The 21,573-nt window shown below is 39.6% G+C and overlaps 1 protein-coding gene and 2 long non-coding RNA genes across 3 annotated transcripts; all 3 read left to right on the top strand.

Annotated features, from left to right (window-relative positions):
* Positions 1-1,020: 1,020 nt before the first annotated feature.
* On the top strand, positions 1,021-6,763 carry LOC143746590 (G2/M phase-specific E3 ubiquitin-protein ligase-like). Its single transcript, XM_077238549.1, has 9 exons — positions 1,021-1,050; positions 2,640-2,771; positions 4,014-4,184; positions 4,367-4,590; positions 4,680-4,990; positions 5,528-5,706; positions 5,830-6,002; positions 6,107-6,321; positions 6,519-6,763. Exons 1-9 carry the CDS (start codon positions 1,021-1,023, stop codon positions 6,761-6,763), a joined length of 1,680 nt encoding a protein of 559 aa, XP_077094664.1.
* Positions 6,764-14,877: 8,114 nt separating this feature from the next.
* On the top strand, positions 14,878-15,977 carry LOC143756924 (uncharacterized). Its single transcript, XR_013210359.1, has 3 exons — positions 14,878-15,025; positions 15,132-15,256; positions 15,476-15,977. It is a non-coding gene; the product is annotated as an uncharacterized LOC143756924 (long non-coding RNA).
* Positions 15,978-20,969: 4,992 nt separating this feature from the next.
* LOC143709744 (uncharacterized) lies at positions 20,970-21,537 on the top strand. Its single transcript, XR_013194428.1, has 3 exons — positions 20,970-21,065; positions 21,178-21,292; positions 21,386-21,537. It is a non-coding gene; the product is annotated as an uncharacterized LOC143709744 (long non-coding RNA).
* Positions 21,538-21,573: the final 36 nt, after the last annotated feature.

Consider the following 21,573-nt stretch of genomic DNA (forward strand, 5'->3'; position numbering starts at 1 on the left):
TAGGTGCGTAAAATATGACAGTGAGTCTGAGTATGTGTTGTAAGATAACCTAGCCACTGACGCCTTTAATTAAAAAGAAAAAGAGAGAGAATTCAGCTTGATCTCGCGTTCAGGGGTAAATTAATAAACAGGTTGGATATTCGGCCTACAGCCTAGGAATAAAACGCCCCTTTCCGCTGATTGGTCAAGCATCAGACGTAGGCACTCGTCATGTCATTATGCACATATCTAAAAATGAATTCATGATATCTTAAATGCAATTTTTTATATGAAGAATTCAATTTCCACTTTAAATCTTGATATCAACAATTACATTTCCACCAGTAAAAACTATAATTCTTGATATCTGCAATTGTATTTTCACTAGTGAAATGTCTGCATAGGCTTCCATTCAAAATCAATTGTTGATATCAATAATTCCAATTTCACTAGTGACAATGTTAATTTCTGATTTCATGAATGTGATTGTTACTAGTAAGAAAGCCATTTTAGATATCTGAAATTATAATTTTACTAGTAGCAATTTAATTGTTGATATCCAGAATAGACATTTTTACTAGCCAAGTTATTATTGATATCAGGAATTCTGATTTTTGATATCAAGAATTTAATTGTTGATATCAAAAATTGTAATTGTTGATATCAAGAATGTAATTGTTGATATCAACAATTGTATTTCTACTAGTAAAAAATCACTTCTTGATATCAACAATTGATTTTTAATGGCAGCCTATGGTGACATTTCACTAGTGAAAATACAATTCTTGATATCAACAATTAAATTCTTGATATCAACAATTCAATTCTTGATATCAACAATTAAATTCTTGATATCAAAAATTCAATTCTTGATATCAACAATTACAATTCTTGATATCAACAATTAAATTCTTGATATCAACAATTCAATTCTTGATATCAACAATTACAATTTTTGATATCAAAAATTCAATTCTTGATATCAACAATAGGCCTAACCGTCACTCTCGCTTTTGGCGCCTTTAAAGCAATCCGTGTAAGATGGAGGAAGAAACAGCTTCATCAGAGCAGGTAACGCTCGATGCGGCAGTTTCTGCTTTTGATAGAATTTTTAATGTCGCAAATAGAGCAAGAATGGAACTTATGCAGAGTTCATCGAACGAGAATTTGCTTGCTGCTACAAGGAGGCTTTTTCGACGGTCTCGAAATCGACATTCAGGTAAGTCGAGACCGACTAGGCCCACTATAGCCTACTCTCTGCTTATGTAATCCATATGAAAAGTGAATTTCTCTCTATAGGCGCGTTAACTACTGCGGTCACTATTGGAGCCGACACTGACACTAATAAACAATTAAAATGTCTCCTTGCTATATCTGAAACATTCATAATCATGACTTTTGCCTGTTCCTTGTGACAGCTTTTGCGTTATTGGCGTCATCCTCTGGTTACATGAACACGGCGTCACCACCGAAAAAGCACCGAAAACATTGGGATTTTTTTAGACAATAATCGCACGACCTATTCGATATTCTATAGGCCTAATTAAATCAACAAATCGAATATTCGAAAATCGTGACTCATCCCTACTGCTTTATTAATGTGTAAAACCCGGACACCCCCACACAAATGTGTTTTTTTGTTAATGACTGTCCTACTACAGGATTTAACACAGAGTAACAGCTCACTAACAGTTACAAAAGACAGTAACAGTCTGTCACAGACAATTCTTGTTGCATTTTTCATCAATTAATTTCTTAAATGCCAACCTTACTTGCCGACCCCTGCTATAAACCATCTCTAAAACCATGAACCAATCTCTATTATGATTTTTTTTTTATACCTGATCTCGGATTATACATTTGTAGACATTCGAAGTCAAGCCGAAATAAATATTATTATTAATAATAATAATAAAAATAACTCTTTCAATTTCAAGTTATTCCTTTTTGAATAGGATATCAAACTGGTAAAATGTACACTACACATTGATCAGAGGGTTCTCTTATTTCATTTATTCAGTCTTTAATGTTCTGTTTTAAAGGTACAGCCGGAAGAAGAGAAAACCTTTGTTGGAATGTTGGCCTGTTTTTGCTTCCTAGCCCAACCTTTACAAAGCTACCTACAGTGACAGAACGAAGAAAAATTACACAAAATGGATTTGGTAATGGCACAGTGAATTATGAGATTTATTATTATTATTTTTTTATTTAAAAAAAAAATAATAATACGGTAATAATAATAATATTAATAATATAATAATTATATTTTTTTTATAATAATAATACAGTAATAATATATATATTTTTTTCAAAACATCTTTAGGTAGCCCTGTGGATGACACAGGTAAAGAAAAAGTCTCCCAAATCCAAATGAATTGGAGTTTGGCAGATTTCAAACAATGTATCTGTCAAAGTTTCCCAGATGTCAGCCTGAATTTGATTGGATATGAATTAGCCAAGGCGGACAGAGGAAAGAAATTACAGAAGCTTCAGGTTACTTCTGTCAAAGAATTAAAGCAAGCTCTTGGTAAGTAAGTCGAGAATGTAGGCTGTACATTCTGCCATTAGCAGAATTATACCAGGTTTGTAATTTTTTTTTTGATAATGCTTAAATGTAAAAGTGTGTTGTGTGGTTTAAATAACAACAATTACCCGCACAGGAATCACCACCTCCTTTGTGCCAGTCACAAAGTGCACCTGAAGTAGGAGCCAACTCTGAGAGCACTCCGTCTGTGGTGATTGACCTTACTGATTTCAGTGGCAACACAGATGACACTGCAGACAGCACAGTGGTAACTAAGAATATAACTATAATGTTTTAAACCAATATGTACCAGAGTCTGTGTTGATCATTTGTTTCTCAAAATATTTAAGTCAGATATTTTTTGATGTGTTAATAGGTCTTGCAGCAGTGGCGATCTTTGCGGCAAGAACAAGACAAAGAATTTGAACAATCTTTAATGGCAGACAGAGAAAAAGTAAGGAACTGTATTATTTATTTCACTGCAACCCGGCAACCACCTAACTTTTTACTTTCTAAATTTGCAAGTTTACATCAAATAAACTAGCACTAGAAAGAAACTAAGAACTAAGAAACTAGAGTCTTGTAAACTAAGAAACTAGAGTCTTGTAATACTTCAGCTAAGTATTATATATATATATTATAGTATTATATTCAGCTAATATGTGTAAATGTCTTTTATTAAGGACATTATTCAAATCCTGCATTAAGCTATATATAAACTGCATTAGCTGTATATATATATATAAACTTTTGAATGTTGAGATCCTCTACTAATCTTGGGAAAATCGTGTTTTTGAGTCCGGTATGAAAGACATTTTTCATTTAAGGAAAATTTAATGTATTGTTACATGAACCCATTTAACCTTTAGTACATTTTCTGAATTGGCATTAAGGTCTGGATGGTACAAGAAACTTAGACGGTTGAAATACAAAAGAAACAATTTATTTGAGAGTATGGACACTAAACTGCTCTGTAATGTTTTTTTTATGAACATACTAGTTCTAAGGTATATTAATAGGTGTAATATAAATTTCTATTTAAATAGTATCCACTAATTCTTTATATTATAAACAGGAGATGAGACGCCAATGTTTAGAGGCACAGGAGAAGAGTCGACTACAGGTAAATGTTATTTTAACAAATATAACTAATAATTTGTTTGGTTGAAGTAAAAATAAGTACTGCATTCATGTAACCTTGGTTGCATAATAGGCAATTGAAGACAGAAGGAAGAGGATTGCGAATTACGAGGAACCCATTGATGCGGTGCCCATCAAGTTCAAGTTTCCTAATGGAGTGGAAAAAATTCGAAAATTCATCTTGTCAGACACAATTCAAGTAAATGTTTGCTGATTTTTAATTAAAGGATAGACAATAAGTATAGGAAACAATCATTATTTAAAATGTGTTTGGGAATAATATAGTAAATAGCCTTGATGAAGATAGACAATTGTATAATAATCTCACTAAGTGTAATCTACCTATGTTTCATTTACTTCTTTTTCTCAGATCTTATTTGACTTTGTTGGTCAGGATGACCTGTCCAGTGAAGTGTTCTATGTTCAAGATGCGATCTCATCTACACCTCTTGAAAATAACCTTTCAGGAACACTTAATGATTACAACATCCAGGGTCATTCAACTCTTTATGTTGTTTGGGTTTCACCAATGGATGCACACGTGAGTAACCCTTCTATTTACAGTCTCTGAAACTATTTTAGGTGTATAAAGTTTTTTTTCTAAATATATTTTTTATTTAAAATATTGGTCTATATGTACAGGAAAGTCAAGATAAACAGAACGAAGCAAGCATTCAAGTGAATTCTGGTGAAGTTAATTTCACCTCGTCCTTTTCTAACCAGTCGCTTGCCTCATCATCAAATGAACCGATTACTTCTTTGCCACTGAATGATTGTCATTCCCCAACACCTCCAAACTGGTCACCTGCTCCTTCACCTCCAAACTGGTCACCTGCTCCTTCACCTTCTCACACCTTCTCACCTTCTCATCACTGGTCACCTGAACACTCTCTTCCCACTCAACCATCCTCTGTAACAACTGACAACTGTGAAATTATTTCAGATCAGTATGTTATGTTATACTTTAAAGGAATTTAAAGAACTAAACTTTTTCAGACTCATGAAAGCTAAATTATTTTACCCCTTTATGTTTTAGAGTTGATCTACAGATGATTTTGAAGAAGCTTCATAGCAGAGTTGATCTCTCATGTTGTCCCACAAGCAATCAAATTAATGTAAGTCGAGACAACATATTAGAAGGTAGCCTGCACGCTTTCAAACGAAGGCGCTTCAATCCAGAAGCAAGGCTGGATGTGATTTTTGTGGACTCTGATGGGGTTGGAGAAGGAGCTATAGATGATGGTGGACCAACCAGGGAATACCTACGCTTGCTGATGAGGGCAATCCAGATATCAAAAATATTTGAAGGCCCGGAAGATAACAGACTACTGGCTCTTGATACTCATGGTGGGGATTATCTAATTTGCTTTTTTAGATAATCTAAAATTTAGCTTTTTTTTTCTTATGAAATTGAATATATATATATATATATATATATATATATATATATATATATATATATATATATGTAAGGGATAATGTATACCGGTTATAGCGAATACCACCCCGACGGGCTGACTAGGATCCCGACGCGAAGCGGAGGAATCTTAATCAGCCTGAAGGGGTGGTATACGCTATAACAACCGCATCACTTTACATTATCCCTCTTATTACATTGCTACCTAACAAATAAATCAATAATTTGACTCAAAATATTGATTTAAAAAGGAGTTTATTGATTTAAAAACAATTATATTGCTTCCGCTAAAGAAAATAGTCCGTTCCGTCTCTGAACTGCGTCCATGGCAACGGTCTGTTATCAAGAAATAACAGACCGCATTCTACATTGTAACTCTACCAAGCCATGTAATAAATATATGTATTTCACCACACTCACTAAATATATCACTAAATATATCTATATATATATATTGTGTTTTTCAGCACTTGAGAATGGCTTGTACATGACCGTTGCAAAAATGATTGCAGTGTGCATAATTCATGGTGGAGTTGGCCCTCGTTTTTTTTCTGATCGTCTTTTTATGCAACTCAGTGGTACATGTACACTTCCTGTCTCCCTTGAGGAAATAGCAGACAGCTGCTTCAGAGAAAAACTCTCAAAGGTGATTATAAACTTTAGACTTGTACATTAAACAGTCTCATCTATGCAGGTATTTTTTTATTTTGTCATTTGCAATGGATACTTTGTGATTTCATGGCATAACTTTCTAATTATTTACTTGTAGATTAAAGAAGCAGACTCTGTTCAAAAAGCAAATTCTGCTATATCAGATGCTGGGGACAGTCTGAGCATGATGGGAGCCCTTAGGTACATCTCATCACTTGAAGAGAGGGATTCCCTGGTCCAATCTGCAGCAGAATACTTTGTCAATGGGCGGACAAATTTGGCTCTCAGACAGTAAGTATCCATCATGAGAACCATGTAAATGTCTTAGAAAGGAAAAATGTGGTAAATGGGAAATTTGGTTGTGACTAAAATTACGACTAAATGTCCTGTGACAGATTTGAAGAGGGTTTCAAAACTTTTGCTCTGTTGGACGAGATAAAAAAGCATGCTGAAATCTTTGAGGACCTATTTGTCAATGCGATCAGACCACTGGAGGCAAAAGATCTGACAACACTTTTCGAAGTGGACTTCTCACCCCTTGGCAGCAACAAACGGCAGCTGGAAAATAAGACCATCTGTTTCTGGAGAGACTGGTTAATAGATGTAGAAGGTAGGGTTTTAGTGCTTTATCATTTAAACATTACAACCACTTTGTGGTAAAAATTTAATTTGCGTTTAATGTGATTTTGAGTGACACATTTTATGAAGTAAAATTTCTTTCCAATAAAAAAATTATACTGAATTTGATATTCAATTTAAACCTTATTCTGTTTCTTTGTGTGTCTGTCTGAATCTGTGTGGCTACAGAAGGTGACTGCAATCCGTTGACACTGGAAATGGTGCTGCAGTTTGCTTCTGGAGCCTCATCTGTGCCTCCTCTAGGATTCCCCCATCAGCCAAAAATCGAATTTTTACTTCAAGACACCAGAATTTTTCCAGAGGCCAACACGTGCCTTATTGTTCTAAGACTTCCAATTCACAGTACCTATGACTCATTTAGAACCTACATGACTGAAGGTATTCTGCAGTCGCCAACTTTCGGCACAATGTAGTACCTCGTTCATGTAAGGGCGATAAAGGAAATACTTGAAAAAATTATCTTAAAGGAACATGCCGACTTTTTGGGACTTTAGCTTATTCACCGTATCCCCTAGAGTTAGATAAGTCCACACATATTCGTTTCATCTCTGTGCATCCCGTAACTCTGTCTGACTCACCCACCGCTAGCCTAGCTTAGCACAAATACTGGAAGTAAATGGCTCCAGCTAGCATACTGCTCCGAATAAGTGACAAAATAATGCCAACATTTTCCTATTTACATGTTGTGATTTGTATAGTCACAGTGTGTACTAATAACAAGGTCAAATGAGATACAGCCATCTTATTAACCATATAAATAAAGGGAACTATATTATCAGAAGGCGAAGCACTGCTACTTGGGCGGAGTGATTTGCTCGCAGCGCCTGAGAAGCCGTGGTGAGGAGCAGAGAGTTCGCTCAGAGTGTTGCGCTTATCACTCCGCCCAAGTAGCAGTGCTTCGCCGTCTGAGAATATAGTTCCCAGTATGTATACGGTTAATAGGATGGCTGTGTCTCATGTGATCTTGGTATTTGTACAGACTGTGACTATACAAATCACAACATATAAATAGGAAAATGTTGGCATTATTTTGTCACTTATTGGGATTAGTATGCTAGCTGGAGCCATTTACTTCCAGGCTTTGTGCTAAGCTAGGCTAGCGGTGGGTGCGTCAGACAGAGTTACAGCACGCACGGAGATGAGAAGGGTATGTATGGACTTATCTAACTCTGGGGGATACGGTGAATAAGCTAAAGTCCCAAAAAGTTGGCGTGTTCCTTTAACACTTATCCACCCTTATGCCATCTCAAACACACATTGTACTGTTACTGTGTTTACTGTTATTGTTTTACTGTACTTACCATTAATGTTGCTAATATGATTTATATTAGCACATTTTGCTTCATTTACACTTACATTTAATCTGTTTTAATTTCTCTAAATTGAAAAAGTACATAACACTCAAGTTGTGATTCAAAACAGTGATCCATCTGACATCTAAATGTTTCACTGCATAAATGGAAAAATAAAACCTGAATCAATTTTGATTGCATTTGTCTTAATCCTTTTTTCACATTGGAGTCTAGTAATCCTGCTAAAAACATTGTCACAGCATGAAACAGACAGTGTGGTATTTACCTGAAGGCATTTAATAGATTTGATAGAGAATAGAGGAATACATTTTTATCAACATTTTTATCACTCCGATGGCGCGTTTCAAGAAAAAATATGCTGTATCATAAATTGTATCTCAGCCATCTTGCAATGTGTTTGCAATTTCTCTACAGCATGTCTGATACTTAACAGTAGTATCTGAGATGGTCTCAATTGCCTGCATAATGTTTTGCTGCTGCTGATGGCTCAGATTGATTCTGGGTTGCTCCACAACTACAGCTGGGAAATGATCTTCATCATCATCATCATCAGTCGCAGGGAAGTTGTCTATGCCATGTTGTGCCAAAAGCTCTTGCAGAGTTTGTGTGCTATAAGGATCTTCCCCAAAAACATTGCTGATGGCTCTGCAGTTTGTCTCCATGTTGGCAAGCATTCCTGCAGTCCATATTTGGACAGGTGTTTTATTGTTCTCCGTTCGGATTTTGTGGTGATTCCACCCATTCCTAAATAAACCCAGTCTCTTTTGTATCTCTGGGAGGAAGACAATTTGCAGGGACATCTTGTGGACATCATTGTCTGGATCAAGGACCTCAGAATCCTCAAGAGTGTAGAACAAGTTGTAGAAGTACTGGAGCACATGCAGGAAAACATCTCTCCAAAGCCGCTCTATGCGCTGATTGTGAACAGATTCTCCTGTTATGTGACTCCTCCGTTCCACCCCTTGAACAAGATTCATGAAGAGGGCGATTTGTGAATTTTCCCCTCCATGGTCAGATCGCACTCGCGAGGGAAGGCCATAAAGACATGTGGCCTTCACAAACTGGGTAAGCACAGTGGAGGCACGGTTATTTGTGTTGCAGCTCAGGTAGGTTATAAGGCGAGATTTTCCATCGATGGCTCCATGTACAACGAAACCCCATCTTGTATAAAAAAAAAGCATAGAAACAACACAAGGTTAATTAAAGGGTAACTAATACCAAAACCAACTTTTTTTAGTTAATGATCTGTAAGACTGGGACTTTATTATTGCTGTTCATTGATTCAAGTAATTTTTTTTTACATTTGGATATAGTGTTTTAATTCTACAATATATGGTGTAAAAACGTCTGAGTGCTGCCCTCCTCAGGTTAAACGGTGGCTACTGCAGTTGAATTTTCCTATTGGAAGTTGTGGTGGCCTGTGACATAAGCTGTCTTAGGTGCAATACTGACTTAGCGGAGTGCGATATTGAAAAAAATTAAATCAAATCGCAAGCTTATCATGAAAATAATGAAATTTGTGTCAAGTTCTTAAAATAACAGTAGTCTACCCGTCATGTAAACATAGTTCAAGTTCTGTTTAGTTTCCAATTGTTTTGACAACCATAATATTGTGATGAAAGGCTTTTTTCCTCAAAACGGAATTGTAAAAAAAAAAAATGTATTTCATGTGATTTTTTTTTGTTGCTGTTCACACTTGCTAAATATGATCATATTCCAATTAGATATACACAAAAATTGGGTTTGGACTGACAGTCTGAATAAGGCTTTTTCGACAGGATTTATTCCTGATGTAACCCAGCACTGGAAGTGCACTAACTTGTGTAACCTCAGTACTAATAGGGCCCTGTATCCACCTGGTTTTAAGATGTGTTTTGGTTGATTGGATCACAAGTAGACGAGGGAGACAAATTCCCGTTTACACCTGGTGTTTAAATCCGTCTCTTTTGTCCACTTTCAACCACTTCTGTCCTTATTTCTTAGAGGAGGGTCTTTGGGTGGTAAATGTATGGGCTTTTTCAGATCTTTCAGTCTAATGGACGAAATAAGCTCATGCAATGTACATAATGTCGGAATGAAGGAGAAGTTTGAAAAACACAGAGAATAGCAGCTTTCGTTTCTGCTCTGATAGCCACAAGACAAGGTGAACGCGTGAGTGTGTGTTAGAAATCAGGAATGGTGAGAGAACATTGAGCTTGATACGTTTTTCATCTTCAAACCAAACTTGGGTCTTCAGCCGACAAATTTTAAATCCGGTCTGGCTAGAGCTCTTCCCATAATGTTTACGCATTGGTCAGTAGGAGGAGAGTAGACAATGTTTTGTGGCTGTTCGAACACATTCTACCACATGAGCGTTTACACTATGAAAGCATCCGGTCGAATGCTTTTTCAACTACCTCTGGAAGTGTTCAAAAGCTCTAAAAGTTTTAGACCATGTTTAAGCCTGTATTAAGCATCCCCTGTGTCCCCTTGTGATCCGATCGACGAAAACACATCCTAATACCAGGTGTAAGCAGGGCCAAAGACACTCTCACATGCACTCACTCCTATGGGCAATTTAGTGTTTCCAGTCCACCGAACCTGTGTCTCTTTGTATTGGGGGGAGGGATGAATAGTGTATTACCTAATCAACCGCATATTTCCATCTATGTGCCATAAACTGTTTGGATGAGGAACATGGTAGACTCTTCTGGCAATGGCATTACTCCACCTGCGTGCAGTCGCAGTGGGATCGATTAGGGTAAGGGCTTCTCGGACCCTGCACCGCTGGACAAACAGCCCTTCTCCACGTAGCAGCCCCCTCATGATCTAAGAAGTAATAATAAAAGCACATTTATTTATTTTGACAGTATGGATGCAGAATAATGAATTTGACTTTTCTTTGCCTAACACACCTCACTTCCTGTGTTGGGATAGAGACTGCGAAGTCTTCTGACATGCTGAATGAGCTCTTCCTCAGTCACTTGTGTTTGCAGTTTTCGTATAGGAATTCCGAGCTGTTTAGTTTTCCTATAAAGAAATGAAGATGAGCAGCCCAGAATATTGGCCATCTGCTTAATGGTGTGTCCCTGTTTCATTAGAAACTCAATTTGCTGCTGTGAAACATTAATGGAAGGTCTTCCAGGTACACCTATGACAAAAAGAAACAAAGAACAATAGAACAACAATTAACAGGCACTGCTGAAGCCACAAAAGCATTCATAACAGTGTGTCTCCACTGGTCGCTCTGCTCTGCACCGTTTTAAATGCCTGTTTTTAATCTAGTACGTTTTCAATCTATTGAGTAGTCTATCTATCTGTGTAATCTATTAAATGTAAAAATCACAATTTAAATGATTAAATACAATTAAATATGAAGTGTCTGTTTTCCTTTAATAATTTGTTTGCAAAATTCTAGGAATTTTCAAAATTAGAAATAATCAATTAAGGGTCTGATCACAAATAAATATTTTTTTTAACAATAATTGTAAACTGTTACTTTGCATACATGTCTGCTTATGATCAAACAAAATGCTTATATTAATGTTTGTGTATGATAGCATTTGTATAAATGCATCAAAGAGGCCAGTCTGGGGTATTTTTGCAGTAAATAGCTCATTCTGAACCAGAGAAGGAGCGCCGCCACGTGTTCAAGAAAGACATCGTAGCGACCCAAATATAGCCTAGTTTAAATAATATAAATGTTCTCAATTAACAGGTCTAACATTTTAATAACTTAGGGAGAACAACAATTTTACTCACCTAAATGTACACGTCCGGCACGGTCTTGCTCTACATTTTGCACCAGCAAAAGTCGATGCAAGTCGATGAGCGCGTCTTTAAGTTCGTCCGCTGTCTCTGTTCTTAACAGACTGGCAACTCTTGATAAATTTGTGAGACATGCCTCTATGGCACGTAGATGTCGTTGACCACAAAGGCCATAGTGGTACGTCCTTTCAATGGCATAACATTGCCTTCCAATTTGCCTCAAAACCTCCTCTGCCATTGCCAGTTTGTTCACAATTCATCGGAGTTCTTGAGCACGCAAAAACATCACGCTCTTATTTGAATATTTATAAGCAGTCGTCATTATGCACATATCCAAAAAGGAATTCATTATATATGCACATATCCAAAAACGAATTCTTGATATCTGCAATAACAATTTTTACTAGTGAAAATTACATTTTAACATGTAAGAATTAAATTACAGATATCAAGAATTAAATTACAGATATCAAGAAGTATGTTTCTTACTAGTTGTAATTTCATTTGTGATATCATAAATGTATTTCTGCGAGTGATGACGTCATTTTTGATATCAACAATTGAATTCCTGATATCAACAATCAGCATTTCTGATATCAATAATTGAATTGTTGATATCAATAATTGAATTGTTGATATCAACAATTCATATCCCAAATGTGTTTAAATGTTAAAATGGCGACAAAACTATTACAGATATCAAGAATTGAGTTATAATTACGAATACACATATCAGCTTTGTATTTATTACTAGTAGAAATATCATTTTTGATATCAATAATTGCATTATTACTAGTAAAAATCCGAATTCCTGATATCAAGAATTATGAGGTTACTAGTAAAAATGTCTATTCTAGATATCAACAATTGAATTGCTACTAGTAAAAATGTTAATTTTTGATATCTAAAACTGTATTTCTGATATCAATATAATTTCAGATATCTAAAATGGCTTTCTTACTAGTAACAATCACATTCATGATATCAGAAATGAACATTGTCACTAGTGAAAATGGAATTATTGATATCAAAAATGACCATTGTTACTAGTAGCAATTCAATTGTTGATATCAAGAATAGACATTTCAACTAGTCACAATTGAATTCTTGATATCAAAAATAAAGGTTTTTACTAGTAAGAATTGTATTTCTGATATGTGAAATTGGAATTTCAACTAGTAAGAAATCAATTATTGATATCAACAATTGATTTTGAATGGCAGCCTATGGTGACATTTCACTAGTGAAAATACAATTACAGATATCAAGAATTATAGTTTTTACTAGTTGAAATTCAATTGTTGATATCAAGAATTATCATTGTTACTAGTGAAAATGTAAATGTTGATATCAAGAATTAGCATTGTTACTAGTGAAAATGTAATTCCTGATATCAAAAATTGCCATTTTTACTAGTAGGAATATTATTCCTGATATCAATAATTATCATTTTTACTAGTGAAAATGTAATTGTTGATATCAAGGATTCATATCCTGGAAATGAATAAAAGTTAAAACGGCTTGCCATAAGCCTACTATTAATTGCCAAAGCGTTCATAGATATGTACGCTTTGGCAAAAGCGTCGTATATGACGCATTGGGATGAGAACGCGTTGAAATATTCACCAATTCACAAAAATATAGGTCTTTAGCATTCACTTGCAAAGAAATTGCCGTTTTTAAATAATAAACACCCAAATAAATCTATAATTAACAATACAAATTAATTCATAACTACTACATTTTGGCCCATCACAATTTTTCAATATGAAATAAAACAATATTAATGTAATAAGTAATGATATCATAACTTATTGACTGATTCATATATGAATTATATAGAATGTTAGACAACACTTCTTGTCTTATTTTGTCTAAAATGTCATTAACAATATTAACTTCTCGTTTATTGAACTGTATAAAATGAATATCACATAAAATATAGCCCATTCTGGCAATACAGATGAAGAGAATACTGGTGTATACTGGTGACCCTCAAATTTGGCAGCTTCAAAAAAATATATTTATTCTTACCCCCCACCACATACACACACAAATACACACACACTCGCGCAAACAAAGGCACTTTTAAGAGCCACGTCCGTCTTGTTAATCTGTACTCATCAGTCTCTCTGTAGCTCTCTCTCTCTCTTCTCTCTCTCTCTCTCTCTCTCTCTCTCTGTTTACATTTATATTTGTTTTATCTGTCCATCACTTCGTTGTGAGTCTTTCTGTCTGTTTGTGTTTCTGCCCATCACAATGTCCAAGAGTGATTCAGAAATCCTGAAAAATAACTTGGTTGATGACCAAGAACTGAAGGATGAGCTCCAAAGTCTTGATGACCTTCTTGGTGAGCTGCAAGAAGAGGAGGCAGCAGCACCATTGAAGACACCTGAGCCGAGGGTGGAATGGAGAAAAAGAGACATTACTGGAAATATTGTTTATGCGAGGCCAAGATCAAGCAGGAATCATTCAAATAAGGGTCAGTATTGTTTTTCATTCAAGATATATTGTAGATCTACATTGTTTAACCACTTATGAGAGTATATGTTACAATACATGTATAGCTTGATATGGCAGGGAAACAATCAAACCAGAACCAATCATTTGATTTTTTACATAAAAATTAGATTTATGAAAGATATCACTAGTCTTGGATTAAGTGAAAGACACATTAAGGCTAATATTACATATTTGTGTAAAGCATAAAAAATAGTTCAATTGTGGGCTGTATTGACATTGTCAGGAAATCTTGTCAAAATGGTTATAATGTCATATGAGCTAGCCTGGTTACCATCATACTAAATCTCTTTCAAGTTATTGGTTTTGGCAAGGCTGTGTTTGTAACAGTTTGTTCTTCAGAGTGTTGTCAATGGTCAACCAACTTGTTTCTTTTTAACCTGCTTCTATATAAGCATTCCTATTTGCTGTCATCATCTATATGACACCTTATATGCAGATAACCAATAGTAATTGGACTTCCCCCATTAGGGTTTGGGAAATAAGTGTACTAATATTTCTCTCTAGCTCTGTTAAACAGTGAGCTTGCACCATTTTAGGCTGGCAACCAGGCCTTGGGACAAGTTATAAATGTTGATTTGTGCTGTTTTTATCCTCTACAGCTGATCACATTCGGAAGACTGATCCTCCCTTCATTGCTCCTGACACTAACTGTGAGGTGGCCTTTACTCCAGAGACTGTTGGTGTGTACTTCATTGTGTCACCATTAGCCCTTGTGTATATATATATATGGGTTAGAATGTAAATAAATTTATTTACATTCTAACCCCCTGACAGTGGGTTAGAATGTAAATAAATGTTTCTACTTTAAACTTTTGTAGAAAATTGATCCTTTCACAGCCAAATGGAGTACACTTTAATATTGTAAAAAAAAAGAAATATATATATTTATATAAATATGTGTAACCGGGTCAAAAGTCACTAAAGTTAGTTTCTGAACTTAGTGAAATAGTGAGAAATAAGGACTTTTAAGAGTGTGTAAAGTGTTAGGTGCTTTGCGAGACCGGCTGGTCGTGTATTGCGTCAATTGATGGTGATTTCTGTCGAGAATCATCTCGGTGTGGGGAAATTCCAACAACACAATTCATTAGAAGCGTGAGTGATAAAAACATTATCATTACCGCGAAAGGGGTACTATTGTGTGTATAATGTGATGTGTAACAGTATTTTTGATCTGTGATACTTCTGTCTAATAAATTAGAGGGGAGAAGGGTGATCTGTGTGGGCCCTCCGTGTGTTACTGGGCAGAGAGTGAGACATCAGAGGGAAATTCAAGTGCCTCTTCCACTGTGAAGCTGTTTATGGGTCATTAAGTGGTGACAAAGAGTAAGTTTGAACTTTATTCATTTCATGTGAATGTACAAGTGTTTATGTGAACATGTGAGATATTGAGTGTAAAAGTGTGTGATCGTTTTGAAAGGTTTATGCAAATACTGGAAGTGTGATTTCTAAGATTCATTGTACTGTATTTTCCTTGTGGCAAAGCAGCTTTCCTGGTAATATGTGATGACAAATGCTATAACCGTTTGTGTATGTGTTTTCTAGAGAGAAAGGCTGCTACTGTTGTCTATGTTAGTCAGACTGAGTTTGTGAAGGGTTCATTTGATGTTGTGACGGAAAACAAAAGAGACAGTGAGACTCATTTTGATGTGAAAAGCCAGCTTTATTGTTTTAGTTCAATTTACACAATCCTGTCTAATTTAAGTTCCTGAAATTCTGCTTAATTAATGCTGCGCCTTTCAAAACGCAGTCTGGAATAAAAACCCCTTTATAATTCTAGCTCTGTGTTCGGTGTCGTCACTATCTTGCACACCGGGCCACAGACTAATTTTGGTACCAGGAGTGGGGTCCCATTGCTAATTTCAGGGTGACAGACAGGTAGAGTAGGAGAAACATAGACAACAGTAGTGGTGAAGAGGTGTCGAGTAGCCGGTGCCCGGGAGGTCAACGACGTGAAGTGTGACGTACCTGGGGGGCCTGTGAGGGGAGCTAAGGACCAGCTTCCTGGAGCGCAGGCGGGTGTTCGCTTCAACGCGGAGATCGTTGGCGAAGGCAGCCGCAGAGGAGAGCCTCAGGGTTAACTGCAGTGACTGTGTTTTATCTCTTTGTGACATTCGAGATAGAGACATTGCGAGGCCATGGACCGGGACGACGATGTTCAAGCTGCTCAGGCTGGAGCCAGCCGTGATGTGGACGATGCTGGTGCGGCAGGTCAGGACGATGTGGGTAATCCTGTAGCCGAACTTCAGTCACAGATTCTGGAGTTAGGTCGAAGTCACGACCAAGTAATGTCTGCTTTGTCTAATATGAACAATGCTACTAGGTCATATGTCTACATTCCAAGGGAACGTCAAATTGTGCCCTTTAGTGGCGATCCTGTTAAAGATGGTCAATCTGTAGATGAGTTCATTGATGAGGTTGAACATGTAATTCGAGTCAGAGGGTTGAATACTGATGACCAATTAGATTTCATACTGTCCCATTTAAGAGGTTCAGCCTTAGACGAGGTCAAACTGTGTATGGGGGGGGGGAGCAAACAACCCAGGGATCTGTTTTCATACTTGAGGGGGGCGTTTAGGGAGAAACGTACTACTCCACAGTTGCTGCATACTTTCTACGCACGTAGACAGTTAAAGGGGGAAGACCTCCGTGACTTTTCCCATGCTCTCTCCCAACTGCTTAACTTTGTTCTCCAGCAGTCCCATAGCGCTGTGTCTGACCCCCAGCTTGCACTAAGAGTCCAGTTCATTGAAGGCATAAGAGATGCGACTCTGCGAAGGGAGCTGCGCAAGCTTGTCAGAGAAAAACCTCAGTCTACCCTGTTTGACGTCCGTGAAGAGGCCCTGATGTGGGTTATGGAGGACAGACCCCGTGGAGCTAATGTGGCCAATAGTCGGCAAATCGTGAGCACGTGCTCAGAGGGGACGTCAGAGCCTTCGGATTCGGTCAGTACCGCACAAAGTGACATGGTTGTGGCTCTACAAGAGATAGTGAAGGCAATCACGCAGCAGGGCAAAACCATCGGAGAACTCACTAATGCGGTTCGTGAACTTACCTCTCAAAGGCTAGTTCGAGTAGTAACCAGATGGGTAGCCCCAAAGTCAAACCCAAGTACACAGCTGATGGCCAACCCATCCGTCTGAGGTGTGAAGGGGTGGGACATATAGCCAGACAGTGTCCTGTGCCTCGTAGTTTCAAAGGCCAGCCCACTCCCACCACAAGTTCTGCGGGTCAGGGAAACGGGGTCCCTCTGTTGCAGTGAGCCGAGCAATGAGAGGAAGACCAGAAGGCTCAGGATGCGTTACATTAACAAGAGAGCGGTTCTTGGAACGTGCTGTTGGAAAGTGTCCTGAAGTGGATATATGCATTGGTGGTGTTCCGGTGAGATGTCTGCTAGACACAGGTAGTAATGTGAGTACCTTAACCGAAAGTTTCTTCAGAGAAAACCTACATGGAGAAGACGGGGACCTTCATTGCACCTCCAAGTGGTTAAGAATAACTGCAGCAAACAAGTTACCCCTGCCTTACCTGGGATATGTTGAACTGGACATCCAAGCGATGGGGCTAACTATCCCGGAGTGTAGTTTCCTGATAGTCAGGGATGTGGATGCTGCAGAGCCGGACCCAACTCCACCCGGTATCCTAGGCATGAGTATCACCCAGAGATGCAGAGAGTCAGCACTGACGGAGTTTGATACCACATTAGGGGGGAAATTGGACTCTGTGTGGCGAGAAGCTTTCACCCGTGTACAGGAAGAGGAACGGGGGAAGACAATGTTGACAGCCCGGGTTAGTTGTCGGGGCAAAGGCAAGGCCCATATCCCAGGATCCTCTGTGGCCGTTGTGTATGCCAGAGTAAATAAGAGAGATTCGGATGCCAATGCTTGGCGATTGCTGGAACCAGGAAGCACCCCATTACCAGGCGGATTGATCCCCATGCCCACCCTAGTGTCGTCCAGAAGTCCAGTGTTCCCAGTTCAAGTGGTCAACTTCTCCCAAGAAGATGTCTGGCTGTCGCCTAAAGTTCCGCTCGGGGTACTTACCCCCTGTCAGCGCATTGAGAATGAAGTTAGCCAAGTGAGATTCCAGCGTATCTCTGCTGAGTGCGAAGAAGTGAGAGTTGAGTCTGGTGCTGACCCGAGTAATCTGTTGAGTAGACTGCACATAGGAGGTACGCCGGAACAGCAAGCGAAGCTTGGGGGGCTGCTCTTGAAGTATGCAGATGTGTTTGCAGTTTGTGATGAAGACCTGGGCTATACCGACCGGGTGAAGCATGAGATCCACTTGACAGATGAGGTTCCCGTACCTCAGCAATATCGTAGGATACCGCCGACCCAGTTCGAAGAGGTCAAAGAGCATATCTCGGGACTGCTCCGGAAGGGAGTTATCCAGGAAAGCTCGAGCTCCTATGCTTCACCCATTGTTCTGGTGCGCAAGACTGATGGAAGTCTGAGACTGTGTGTGGATTATAGGAAACTAAACTCCAAGACCCGCCGTGATGCTTTTCCCTTGCCACGCATCGATGAGAGCTTAGATGCGTTGGGCGGAGCGCAAGTGTTCTCGACAATAGACCTTGCTAGCGGTTACCATCAAGTTGCGGTCCATGAGAAGGACAGACACAAGACGGCCTTCACGACGCCGTTTGGCCTCTATGAATACCATCGGATGCCGTTCGGGCTATGTAATGCGCCCGCCACGTTCCAGCGACTCATGCAGGCCATAATGAGTGACTTCGTGTTCCAAATGGTGTTGATCTACTTGGATGACTTGTTGGTGTACTCCTCCACCTTTCAGGAACATCTTGTGCGACTGGAGGCTGTGTTCAGGAGGTTGAAGGAAACTGGGCTGAAGGTTAAGATAGAGAAGTGTCATTTCCTGCAGCCGGAAGTGAGATTCCTGGGCCATCAAGTGTCAGCCCAAGGTGTGAGTACAGACCCTGGAAAGATAAGTGCCGTACGGGAGTGGCCAGCCCCCGGCAATCTTAAAGAACTCAGATCCTTCCTGGGGTTTGTTAGCTATTACAGGAGATTCTTTGAAGGTTTCTCCCAGATAGCCGGGCCGTTGCACGATGTAGTAAATGTGTGCCTTAAGGAGGCAAGCCACGTCAAGGCAGCTCAGTTGTTTCAGGATCTGTGGACCTCTCAGTGCCAAACGGCGTTTGAACACCTCAAAGACCAACTGACGAGGGCACCCACGCTGGGGTATGCTGATTTCGCCCTGCCCTTCGTGATTGAGACTGATGCGAGTAACCTGGGACTAGAAGCAGTCTTGTACCAGCATCAAAATGGCAAGAAGACTGTGATTGCTTATGCCAGTAGAAGGCTGAGAGGGGCTGAGAGAAATGATAAAAACTACAGCAGCATGAAGCTGGAACTGTTAGCGCTGAAGTGGGCGGTCACGGAGAAGTTCCGAAGTTATCTACTGGGGTCCAGATTCACTATAATAACGGATAACAATCCCCTCTGCCACCTCAGTACCGCCAGATTGGGAGCCATTGAACTGCGCTGGGTCGCTCAACTCGCTGCGTTTGACTTCGAAGTCAAGTATCGCCCCGGGAGGTGTAACACGGCTGCCGATGCTCTTTCGAGGAAGCCAGGAACGGATGAACCGGACTCTGCGAGCGAAGACACTGAGTATGATGGCTGTATGGCGATCTGCAACTTGCTCAGGACAGGAAAAGCTCTGGGACCGGACCTGTTGGCAGCAGGAGTTGAGCGCAGTAGAGTCAGGCAGTTACGGGCAACCTTGGCTGGAAAAGAGGTTAGCGAGTGCGGGAATACTCCCACGCTGCCCGGGTATACGAAGTCGGAACTCTGTCAGTTCCAGGAGTCTGATCCAACACTCAGTGTGCTCAGGAAGTTTTGGAACAGGAAAAGGAAACCGCCCAAGCAAGAGAGGATAGGCTTGTCCAGAGCCGTGCGATCCCTGCTGAAACAGTGGCCGAAGATGAAGGAAAAGGATGGTCTGTTGTACCGTGTGATCAATGATGTCCACACTGGAGAGTGTCATCAGTTGTTGTTACCTACCTGTTTGACGGATCAAGTTTTGAAGAATGTCCATGATCAAATGGGTCACCAGGGTATCGAGAGAACCCCAGGTCTGTTGAGACAGAGATGTTTCTGGGGAGGAATGTACGAGGATGTGGAAAAGTGGATTAAGCGATGTCAGCGTTGCGTGTTGGCGAAGATGCCCCAGCCAAAAGTCAAAGCATCTTGGGCCTCCTTCTTGGCCACACGTCCGTTGGAGGTCGTAGCAGTAGACTTTACAGTTCTTGAACCAGCCAGTGACGGGCGAGAGAATGTTCTAGTAGTAACGAATGTGTTCACGAAGTTTGGTCAAGCCTTTCCCACTCGTGATCAGAAGGCGGAGACTACTGCCAAGATCCTCCTCCGAGAATGGTTCCTGAAGTATGGAGTGCCCCAACGCTTGCACTCGGACCAGGGCCGGAATTTCGAAAGTGCTGTGATTGCAGAGCTTTGCAAGTTGTATGGAGTCAAGAAAACGCGCACGACACCGCATCACCCACAGGGCAATCCTCAGTGTGAGAGGTTCAACAGAACCCTGCATGACCTCTTGAAGTCCCTCCCACCTGAAAGGAAACGGAAGTGGCCTGAACACTTATCAGAGCTCGTCTACGCCTATAATGTGACGCCACACTCATCCACAGGGTACTCACCGCATTATCTGTTGTTCGGGGTCCAGCCGCATTTGCCGGTTGATGCTCTGCTGGGCCAGGAGGCTGAAACGGATGACAAACCTGACTGGTTAAAAGTACACCAGGAACGTCTGCGAGATGCCCATATTCGAGCGAAGGAATATGCAAAAAGGAAGGCTGCGGAGCGGGTAGCGAGGCATGAGGAGAAGGTGTTTTGTCCGACGGTGGAGATTGGACAGCATGTGTACCTAAGTGTACAAAGAGTAAGTTTGAACTTTGTTCATTTTATGTGAATGTACAAGTGTTTATGTGAACATGTGAGATATTGATACATCCTTACATAATAAGTTGGAGGAATATGGTAACATCATATTTTCTGTGTTTGCAGGACGCACAGACATGCTGACTCTCATGGCCATGCGCTGGAATCAGCAAAAGTGTAACAATTTGGCTATCTCACTGACCCGCCGATATCAAAAGGTAATGACATCAGTAGAATTAATTCTATATGTTCAGTATTGCATATTAGCAGTGTATGAAGCTGTGCATTGAACATTTGGTTCTTGTTTCTTACTACTGTTTGTTATTGTAGACCACAAAAGCTCTGCAAAGCCAGTTACTAAACCTAGAGACCATGAAAGCCCAATTGACAGTGACAGCGAGCCAATTGGAAGACTGGGTGAATGATGTAAAGGATTGGGCTGACGGTAAGGAAATGATTACTTGTAATACATCTAGTCACAAATAATTGTAATTGTTACTGGTATTGTAAAGTGCAAACCACACCTATTTCTTGTCAGCTGCAACAACATTAACAACAACTACAAATGATGCTGAAATGACGTGCCTTGGCCAGCAGAATTGAGGTGCTGGTAGCCAGTATCAAGAGACGTTCCCAGCGTCTCTATAAAGATTCCGATGGCAACAAAGGTCGTGCCAGAATCCGCCTCAAGATCAGGGAGGAGAAGGGAATCCTGACATCTGTTGT

Source organism: Siphateles boraxobius, unplaced genomic scaffold (assembly GCF_051911475.1).
Source record: "Siphateles boraxobius isolate OS27281-9 unplaced genomic scaffold, OSU_SipBor_1 1, whole genome shotgun sequence".
NCBI classification, from domain to species: domain Eukaryota; kingdom Metazoa; phylum Chordata; class Actinopteri; order Cypriniformes; family Leuciscidae; genus Siphateles; species Siphateles boraxobius.